The 10,752-nt window shown below is 37.0% G+C and overlaps 2 protein-coding genes across 4 annotated transcripts; one reads left to right on the forward strand and one right to left on the reverse strand.

The window, feature by feature from the left end:
• Positions 1-392: 392 nt before the first annotated feature.
• On the forward strand, positions 393-4,264 carry spc25 (SPC25 component of NDC80 kinetochore complex). Its single transcript, XM_061842420.1, has 7 exons — positions 393-486; positions 759-920; positions 1,008-1,073; positions 2,463-2,603; positions 2,696-2,800; positions 2,938-3,036; positions 3,701-4,264. The coding sequence occupies exons 2-7, from the start codon at positions 770-772 to the stop codon at positions 3,817-3,819; spliced, it is 681 nt and encodes a 226-aa protein (XP_061698404.1). The 5' UTR covers positions 393-486; positions 759-769; the 3' UTR covers positions 3,820-4,264.
• On the reverse strand, positions 4,114-10,103 carry nostrin (nitric oxide synthase trafficking). Of its 3 annotated transcripts, none has more exons than XM_061842417.1 (16): positions 10,031-10,072; positions 9,828-9,913; positions 9,671-9,754; positions 9,470-9,532; positions 9,316-9,397; positions 8,464-8,526; positions 7,942-8,040; positions 7,738-7,863; positions 7,237-7,335; positions 7,022-7,147; positions 6,277-6,385; positions 6,104-6,192; positions 5,908-6,033; positions 4,712-4,943; positions 4,529-4,621; positions 4,114-4,454 (listed from the first exon to the last, which is right to left on the reverse strand). In XM_061842417.1, exons 1-16 carry the CDS (start codon positions 10,055-10,057, stop codon positions 4,318-4,320), a joined length of 1,641 nt encoding a protein of 546 aa, XP_061698401.1. In that variant the 5' UTR covers positions 10,058-10,072; the 3' UTR covers positions 4,114-4,317. The 3 variants fall into 3 exon arrangements, with proteins under 3 accessions (XP_061698401.1, XP_061698403.1, XP_061698402.1); XM_061842419.1 differs by adding an exon at positions 5,127-5,214 and having other exon boundaries at positions 4,312-4,621; positions 10,031-10,103; XM_061842418.1 differs by adding an exon at positions 5,127-5,214 and having other exon boundaries at positions 4,312-4,943; positions 10,031-10,103.
• Between the last annotated feature and the right edge of the window lie 649 nt (positions 10,104-10,752).

Below are 10,752 nucleotides of genomic sequence, written 5' to 3' on the forward strand. Positions count from 1 at the left end.
ATGGATGGATGGAAAAGGAAGGAATCATATACTTTATTGATGTGATCAACATATGCAATTTGGAAGCGTAAAAATATAAGAAAGGACAAAATTAAAAAGAACTATAATGAATACAATCGAAATTTTAACTAAGAGTCCTGAGAAAACAACCAAAAGATAAAATTACTCAAAATTAATTTGTATTTTTGCAAAAAAACGGTACTAAATAAAATAATTTGAAATACCAAGCCTTTATGATGATACGATTTTCACTTTATATTGCTTTATTTGTTTAAACAATCCTTTTGTAGGCACAAAAAAAAAATCACTGATGGATCCAATCAATAGGTGGCGGTAATGCGCCGTTACAGTTTTACAACCCGCCGTTAAAGTCAAAGAAGAAGGTTGCGTCATTCGCAACCGCCCACAAAACAAAACCGCGACATTTTGAAAATAGAGCACAGAGGTGGACGTTCGATTTAAATGTTGTGATACAAATTTTGTGGAGTAAGTCTCAAACAAACGTTTCATTTAATCGCTTGCAAGTTAGTTAACATGATGAAGGGGCATAACCTGAATCGGAACTTATGCTTTTGCCCATTAGTGAACTGCATGGCGAAGAGTTGACTTGTTCCACTAGCATTAGCCTAATGCCAAGGATGCAGACTTGTGTTTAATGGGCCTAACTGTACAAAACACTTTTAAATGTTGCGCCCATGTGCGGGTAAGGGTTTCTAATGAATCCACCACCACTAACGTACTTTTTTTTGTACCCGCAGACGTCGAAAACATGACATCAATCGCGGATAGCAACATAGCTGTCATTTTCGAAGAGCGAAGGACGGAGAAGCACAGCCGAGTGCTGAAAGCGTTTGCTGAGCACAAAGATGTTATCGCTGAGCTGAGCCACTGCTACAAGCAGTTTATCAAACTGTCTCGAGGTATGATGGTTCAATGTTAATCGCTCTGTGCTTGTTAAACTGATGTGAAGGCTCAGTGATGACTGTTTTTCCACTTATTTTACATAGAAGGAGGTTTAAAGAAATCTGTGGATGACGAGATACTGTTTGAGACTGCTGAGAGATTTAAAAAAGGTGAGTGATTGTCTTGGTTGCTTGCACATGTTAATCAGATCCAATTTGATATTAACAATGCTCAGTTTGGGTGTTTATAATATATTTGCACCATGTTTACCACTCTGTAGTGTGATGCACTATGCTAGTTGTAGTTCTACACTAACCTCAATAATATCAGAAGCACTGTCTTAACATTTACAATCCAACTTCTACTTATCCCCTGAAATTTTATGAAATTATTCCCAATAGTCTATTGTCTTCATTCTGTAGTGTTTCCCTACATGGTCTATTTAAGTGTCTTGTAAATAAAGGGTTAATTAAAAAGTTGTACCTAAATGTCTAAAAGCAAACAGATGGACATGTTTTTAACTGAAAAAATAAATGCAACTGAACTCTGTTTAGCTGTGGTTCTTTCACGTACCATAAGCCAGTCACTCATATTTGAAAAATGTACGGCCGTGGTCAGTAATGCCCGTACATATAAAGTTGCGGGTGTGATTAGGGATGGAATCTCAAGACCTTAAAATAACTTCCTGATTAGTTATACCCAAGCATGTAGTTGTTACCTAATACCATTATCATAATTTATTGATACAGACTGAGACAGACATTTCTAAAGAGGTCGATAGTCATTCAATTTCAAAACTAAATATTCCTATACTCAAATCATTTTATTTCATCATCAACATCATCATCATCATCTTCTCCACTGCTGATCTCAATGACAGCGTCACTGTTTCGATCCACCCTAGGCCTCTGCTGGTGCACCAGATTTTTCAATATCATCTCTCTCCATTTTACTTTTTCTTTTGAAATTCATGTATTTCTCCAGTGCTGCTTTGATAATTTCTGATCTCTCTTCCTGGTTCCAGTACGGTTAACTTGCATTTCCTGTTTCCGGGTGAATACTGATTGTTTAGGATCAGGCTTGTTTTGTTACCAATGTTTATGAAATAAACACGTAAACTAGACCTCTTTCAATATCTATGTACTTCTACTTGTATCAAATTTTACACACGTGATTGTTCGAGCTCGACTGTGCAGATTTGTGAGTGCGATGCTGCGCGGGCGCAGACGCGCCTGTCAAAACACAGTGACTGTGGAACCCGTGCCAAAGCGCGTGTGTTCTTTCACAGTTTTATTCAATTAGATTTCTGTATGCACTGCTTCTGTATGTAAATCCAAACTGACCAGGACCTTTCTAATTGTGACAGGGGGTGGTGGTTAGGTCTTCATAAAGATTGTAAAAAAAACAAACTTTTTGTATTGATAGATTATTTTAGTTCCCGTATACATTGTGCAGATGTATATAAGGTAGAGTACTAGTCATAGGGTGGGTCTCCAACTGAAATTGTGCCACATTCTTTCCTGGATTGTATTCCAATCGATATTTGTCATGATTCCCAGATTTGCAACACATGAATGCAATTTCGCAGGAGAAAAAGCGGACTATTTCAGAAATTAAATCCAATCCTGCTCATCAGGAAAAGCAGACTATTCTCCAGGAGATTGAGTGTTTTAAAAAAGAACAAGCCCAGAGAAGAGAGAGTAAGTTTCATTTAGGCATCATCAGCCTCGTCGATTATTATTATTATTTTAAATAACTGCTGTGTCTGCACATCTGTTCTTTCTTTCTTCAGTAATTGAGTCCCAGTATAAAGCAAACAAGGACAGACTGAAGAACCTGAAGAAAGCCAGAGTAATCTTTCAGGAATATTTGGGGTTGGAAATACGAAAAATTCATGGCAAGACACATTTATTATAAACATTTTCACTGATATTACACGGTGTGGAAGTCTTACGTTTGTTTAAACTTTCATCACCCTGTTTTTTCTTTTCCCCCTTTTTTTTTTTAAACTGGGTTTATTTTTCTTTTGTGAAGATGAAAAGTTGCAGTTTGTGTTCCGGTGTATCAACAAGACTGATCTGGACCGTCCATACGTCATTACAATGGGACTCAAGAACGACAGATCATATCAAAGTAAGTAGGCACACACCAATAGCATTATTATTATTTTTTATTATATTATATTTATATTTTTTTTTTTTATAAAACTTTTTAGAGTAACAACTTGTCATGAGGGAAATGTTAACTTCTGACTAACTGTTAATTATTTTGATTATTTAGGCCTCCATAGAGTAACTCACAGATGGACTTAATAAAAGCCTCAATTTTATTTAAGATACAACCTGCTTTTGTCATACGAGTGTCCGTCAACAAATCACAACAGAAAGTAGATAAGGAGAAAGTCGACTGATTGGCTTTTGTAACACAGATTTCCACCATGTTTGTTTGATGTGCACATCTGATCACAGGGATCGACCTTACATTGAATTTACCTTGATCGTTCAGTCGCCCGTCAACTATTCCAAACCAAAGAAATTTTGAGATGGGGTGTATTGAATTACGATCCTGATCAATTATTATATCAAGGCACAATGATACATTTTCAATATGCTTTTGTCAACTTGAATATTTATGTGTGCGATACATTTGCGGTATTAATTATGACGGGCATTTTGAGTTATAATGTTAGGAAAAACAACAATAAGGAAATCTAGTCTTTGTGAAACAAACAATCAATCAATTGTCAATACTTGTAAAGATGTTCTGTGAACTTGACTGAAATTTTTGGATTCTACAGTTATGTCCAGCCTGCCTCCACTTGAGTGTCTGCCCGACTTGGAGAGGCGGCTCCAGGAGACCAACAACTTAGCAGTTTTCCTGAAAAATGTCAGGTTGCAGTTTATCGCCCAAGCTTGATAAAATGGGATTTAAATAAAAGGCAGTAGTGATTAGCAAACTCTCAAGTGGGTTGTAAAATATCGTCAAACATCAATATATATAAAAAAAAAAAAAAATCGACAGACTCAAGACTTGCATTTGTGGATTGAAAAATTATTCTGGTGTGGTAGATATGTAGATCTTATTCTCACTATGAACTGTACCAGTGAGAAGATTAGATTACCCCTTCTCATGCTATAGTATGACGAAGTGACCAAAACCTGACTTGTACAGTACATACTACTTTTGTATGGAAAAAAGAAAAAAAAGATATAAACATGTCGGAACTCATTTAATCCTCGGAAGCATGTTTTAAATATGCATTTCAGATTGCTCAGTTCGACGAAAAGTGTAAGTGTACATGTACAATTATGACTGACTCATTAATCAGTTCAAGACATTTCCACAACAAATATACTGTATGTATTTTTTTAAATTGTACACGTTGTTAGTTATATTTGAAAGCTGCAGTCGATGTCAGGCTTCAGTCGATTTCATATTGCTTAGCGCGGGCAGTTCTTCAACATAGCTGGCTGGAAAATGGCCTGTCTGGCCATGAAGTGCACCAAACCACCAGCCGCTCTCGTCCTTTGTGTAAATGTCTAGTAGATCCCCTATGAAACATGATGTTATTTTTCATATCTCCATTTTGCTTTTGATGTGTTAGGGGAATTATTCTCGGTCGTACCTTGATTTAGCATTAATTCATCACTGCGTTGAGGAATGAAGCTGTACAAGGCCTTGCATTGTCCCACCGTGCAAACATCTGGTGTTCTTTGAACTGTTCATTTGATATTTGTTAGTGATTGTTTCAATGTTAACAACAAAGTTCCAAATACATATCTGATGTATATAAATGTCTAACTTGTACCATGTTCTTTTGCCCCGTGCATGTGTTTTGGGGTTCGAACAGCGTCTTCAGATTCCTGTAACTGTACTTTGCTGGAAATCTGACCACTGGGCGCAGGCTCTGCTGTGGGATCTTTTGTAGTCTGAACAGGTCCTTTGTAGATGATGGAAGCTCTCAGAGAGTGTCTGCTTCTGAATGGACTCTTGCTGAGCTTCACAGGCCGAGTCAGCTGCACCACACTGTGCTCGCAGTCCTGACGGAAAATTAGCAATGCAGCGTCAATCGGCAACCCCTTGCAAAAGCGAAAATCCCAGAATAATTCCATGTCCCCCACCCCCCACCCCACACAACAAGAAATGTTTACAGGACTGCAATTTGCATATTGATGCCACAAAATGGTGGCAAAATACTGCTTAAAGGAAGTTCCTCAACTCACTTGAACAGTACCGTAGCACCAAGATGCCACCAGGTGGCCCTAAAGGAATGCTGTTCCTGCTTTTAAAACATAAACTTATGGCTTTGACCTGAGCACAACAAGGGATTGGCAAAGAAGGAAGGGTTGAGAAACAAAAGCACATCTGCAGTGTTCACTGTATACAATATGTTTGATAACAGTTAGACAAATATGTCCAAGCAATACTTTTAGTATAATGCCGATATTAATAGGAGAGCCATCGTGAATATCTGAAATAAATTCGGCAATCATAGTTTCCTGTGGAGTTGAAAGATAAATTATCCAGTGGAGAATCAGCATTTAGAGTGAAGTAAAAGTTTTAGTGATTGAATGCTAATTCTTTATTTCTCAACGTAGAGTAAGCCGGGTCAAATTTGGGAATTGAAGCCTTATTGATGAAAATGGCAGCGTCGAGATCTCACACGTGTTAAAACTGTCTGCATGAAACCACTACACGATGCTAGATTGTCTATTTATTTTCGAGATGATGGTCATTTGAAATGTGGAAGACCACAAATTTCCACAAGAACACAATGTGACAGTATATTGCAAAAACTGGACAAAATACAAAGTATTTTGAAGCTGTAATCGCGCTACACGTACTGCTGTATCTGATTTAATTACATTAGTCTGTTTCCATTGATATGCAGCCAAAGGCGATGTTGAATAAAGGTAACCTCATATTCAGACATTTTCTTCTTCAATTTTCTACCTTACATCCCTGAAATATTTGGGGTATTTTTTGTAGACAAAACACACATACCTTATCTTTCCACTTAACAATGCAGTCGCTAAATCGGTGGGAGGACCTGGGTTTGCCCTCTATTTCCCACAACGATACAGAGAGTTTATAGTGCGTGGCCTCCAGGAGATCCAGCTTCAGAGTATTCTGCATGCAACAAACAGTTTAACTTCCCATTTGCAGAGTCCTAAAACGCACGACGCTGCGCGGCACGTACCTCATCGAGCTGCTGCTCGGTCTCCTCCAGGTTCCTCTGGTTTGAAAAGGAAGGATTTTCAGAGTAGGTTTTCATCAACTTTTCAATCCCTGTGACAAGATCATGGGGACATTTTCAATTGAACTGTGGCCTCAGGTCATTCTCATACAATTGACATTATTAGCGGAGGTTGCCTTCGCAGTCTTTCTTTGCTTTTAAGATTCCTTCCTCCAAGCGATGGAGTTTCACTTTAATGGCTTCTCTTCTTCGCTCTCTGCACATCAGTGATTTGCTGTCTTCCTCCTGGTGCATGTGACACAAGTGAGATGCAAATTAATCAAACGACAAATGTTATGCGCAGTGGACTGAAGCCCAAAACTTTAGGTAGACATATAACTTTGAATGATACAGTTTTGGTATGATGAAGTACAGTTCTAGAGTCTACAACACAATGATGTGCTGTATTAAATAGATGTGCTGACCAATAACAGTGTGGACATTTTTAGTCAGTTAATGTGCACTTGGCAACCTAATTCAATTAGCAAGCTGACTGTGTACGGTCTGACAAATATAATTCAAATTTTGTTTTTCAACCAACTGATATTTTTACTATGACAGAATGGACACATTAAGCTTGACATCTAAATTTCCAAGTCATGAATGTAAATGTAAATATCAATATGACAATGACATTTGTATATGATCAAGAAAGATAACTATCAAATAAAAATAACAGCAAAGTCTCCTACCTACATCCAATCAAAAAAGGATACAATCATATATGCATTAAATTAATGTCTTCCCTTTTTTTTTTTATCATTTACCTTCAAAAGAACATCCCAGTAAAGTAAAATTATTGATTGATTGTAGAAATTCCAGATAGATGATGACAATTCTTATAGTTCTAAATTGAACTTCAAGCAATAATAGTAGACTTACAAAATAATCCGTCATCAAAAATTCCGCTTTGTTGTCTGTTGTTGCAATGTTGTTCTCCTCAACCAGTATTTGTATGTCTTTATCCATGTCCACCCTTTGGACTAGCAGTTCTATCTGCTTTTGGCCCTGGCATAGACACAATTTGAATCATTACATAATCAATAATCATATGACAATAATTATTAACAACCATTATGTCTATTATTACATATTACATGTTTGAGGGTCTGCCCAAAACTGGACATGTGAAGGTTGTAGCGGGTCAGAATGTTGCAAAGAACTTCAATCCGTTGCTTCTCTAGCTCCTGGATGACCTGCAAAAGCACGAAGAAAGCAGCAAATTGATAATTACTACAGGTATATGGTTATAATTTCATTTTCATGATTCTGTGAAGTACTGTGCATACAATTATTGGACAGGTCCTTAGAAGCACTTGTACAATGTAATGAGAACCAACACGAGAGGTCCGTCAAATTTGATTGACTGATTCACGTCGGAGGTTTCCGTTTAAGAATGTTTTTTTAGTTTGTGTACTTTTTTTCAGTGGTTGTATTGTAGAGAGCTGTTTCATATATTTTGCCACTCTTTAATTTAGTTAAAATGATAAGTGATCAAATAGATTACAGAACAACATAAGTGAGTCACTCCGGAGTGTTATTTGTGTGTGTGTTTTAAATATACATCTCAAAATGAAAAGAAAATCCTGTTTGGGCACCTGGTAGCAGTTTTTAAGTGTATTTTCCCACTTGAGTCTCATTTGTTGACCCTCCATGTTGGTATGAAAGTACTCCTCATCCACTCGTGTCTGTACCTCTGCTGACTTGGTCAGTCGGTTTAGCATCTGCAAACAACAATGCAAAGTCCAATCGTTCCATTGTGGGCCACAAAAATAATATATTGCCTTTCAAAAATAGCTTACCTTTTGTTTTTCTTTCTCTGTGGATATGCGTTTATTACTCTCAACAAAGTTGAATAAAGCCTCGTGCTCCCGCGTTAGTCCAGCCAGTTTCTTCTTTGTCTGCTTCATAAAGCAGCAAACGCGTGCAATTCCATAAACACATCACTGTGTAACCAGTGTATATAACTTTAGTGTCTTTAGTAGTTTTTTTTTTCAATTTTAATTAATTACTCCTGTCACTGTGAGTTGAATGACTTGAATTTGAAAAAAAATGAGGTCTTATAAAATCAGCATGAAATGTATTTATCTTATTGAAACAAACAAATGTACTTTTTGAAGTTTGCAGTCATTGGCCAATGTTGCTTTCACGATTTAACAGTAAAAATTCAATGCCACGAGCACAACTGCAGCCCCATTTCTTCCTTTCATCAAAAATAACATTAGGGTGCCCTTTTGATCCCATTTCTAATTGCGAGACCTAAATAGACTGAGTGTGCTTTGGCTCTTCTTTTTTTTTTTTGTATCTGTTTGAGTCGACTTGACCTTGAGTTGCTCCGTCCAGTTTGCCGTGACAAGTTTTCCTGTTCTCTCGATGGCATTGTCGAGCTGTAAAAAGCAGAGAGAATCATATTGGACAGATAATTTCATTTTATTTTTTAAATTGTACATCTATAGTGGTGCCTTGAGATATGAGTGACCCGACTTTGGATTTTTATTTTATCGAGATACGATTCATTCTCTTTTGGCTGTTTTTTTTTTTGTTTTTTTTTTTTTTTTTGCTTTGACTTGGAAGAGAAAAAAAATATCTAGATACAGTATGAGTTTACACTGTTTGGTGAATGGTGTACTGTCAAATTTGACATAAGGAGAATTTCACATGTATTTAAAACAACCACAAAACCTTCCACTCTTTTATCATAATGCTCACACAGCACGTAAAACACCACAAATGCACTAATAGGACTGAAATTTGCTTGATTATAATAACCTTTGGATAGAACCACGCAGATAGAAAATATAAAAAATACTCTCAATTTTTATACTTGATGATTCTGCTCATGTTACTGTGAGTTAATGAAGAGTACATTATGTCTGTCTTACTCTGCCTCCTGGTGGCCAAGGCATACACATCATCAAGAGCAGCACAATGTCCATTAAAATGAAGCAAAAAAATGTGGTAAATAATTTTTTCTTGTTAAAAAAAACACTTTTGCATATTTTAGGGGGGAGAAGCCTGAAGCGGGTTAATGAAAGGTTATTTCCACTCATTTCAAAAACAAAAGATTTAATTTTTAGATTCAAGCGTTTTTGAGTTACCACACGATTTTATTTATTTTTTAAATCTCAAGACACAACAGTATAGTAAAAAGAGAAAACAAGACAAAGAACACATACAGGCCTCTTTCTCTTGATATGCTCGTCTAAGACTTGACGTAATTCCAGAATGGCCTCCTGCTCAAATGCATTTCCCAATGACCTAAAACAGAAAAGGATTGAAGAGCCCAATTTTTTTTAGGATGGATGTTAAGAGTTTTAAAATAAAGACTACCTGTGCGCATCAGCCCGCGAGTACATCTCATCTGACACCTGACACCAGGCGTTGTAGACAGAGCTGAAAGCATGTATAGGTTACAGCTTGTGTTTTCATCCTGTCTGTTGAGAATCTATCATGTAATATCCCATTGCACCATAATTTTGGAACAAATAGAATTCCTCCCTCCCCCACAAAAAAAGTAAAGGCTTCGCTTACTTGTTGGTCATGCTTTTGGAAGCTCTCATGAGTTTTCCAGCCAATTTTTGGAGCCCCTTAGCATACGTGTGTTCTAGCTCGGCCCTAAAACAGAAATCAAAAAACTCAAAAGCTCTGAAGACTTCACTTCTAAAGAGTACAACTGCATTTGTTCTACCTTTGATGCAAAACACTCATAAGTTCTTTGCAAAAATACTCGCCGTCTTTTGAAACATGTTTGACGTTTTGGTACAGTTGGTTAAACTGAAAAACAGCACACAAAAGATTGCTTGTATTGCCATCTACATGTCCATCAAAAAAGACAAAGTACACATCAGGACTGATCGTTTTGAAAGTTAAGCGTTCGACACAGATACTCACAGAGCAGCTGCTGATACAGTCCTTCATCTTGAAAGCTGAAGCCGTTTATTGACTTTGGACCTGGAACTTTGACCACCTCCTCCAGAAGTCCCTCATGCGGAAATCACCTGAGTTATTGTCAATGGAATTTTCAAAAGAAAATTCCTGATGAGTCACAGTTATTACCGTAAGATACTGACTGCCATGAAGATGTCGTCGTCCCGTTGTCAAAGTCTCCACTGCCCCGACCCCTTAAATATTTAAGCTTAGAAAATACATGTAAATAATGGGCAAAGATATCATTTGTAACCATCAATTTCAGTTTTTAAATTTTGAGTTTTTATTTATTGTAGGTGGGTGGGAAGAATATTCAAAGCTACCTGGATCTGTGTGAAAAGGTAATGGTCCCCTCAACCTAATAACTGGTTCACCCACCCTCACCAAACAACAACTGAAATCAAGCAAGAGGAAAAGACTTTGTAGGACTCATCTGACATCTCTCTGGATATATTCTGGCTAAGTTTTCATTGCACAATTGTTTTAATTTGGCAACAAAAGGGTTTTTGCGCAGTAGGGTTTCCTTTTAAAGGTTATTGTACAACATTTACACAACATTTAACGAGGCACACACCTCCCAAAAAGGTTCAACTCAGTCCTGGGAATAATATTTTTCATTCATTTATTTTTTGATGTAAGACAATGCTTTGTTCTTTTTGGTCAGCAGTGGTTTTCACATTGGAACT

The sequence above is a fragment of the Syngnathoides biaculeatus genome, chromosome 14 (assembly GCF_019802595.1).
Source record: "Syngnathoides biaculeatus isolate LvHL_M chromosome 14, ASM1980259v1, whole genome shotgun sequence".
In the NCBI taxonomy this organism is placed as follows: Eukaryota; Metazoa; Chordata; class Actinopteri; order Syngnathiformes; family Syngnathidae; genus Syngnathoides; species Syngnathoides biaculeatus.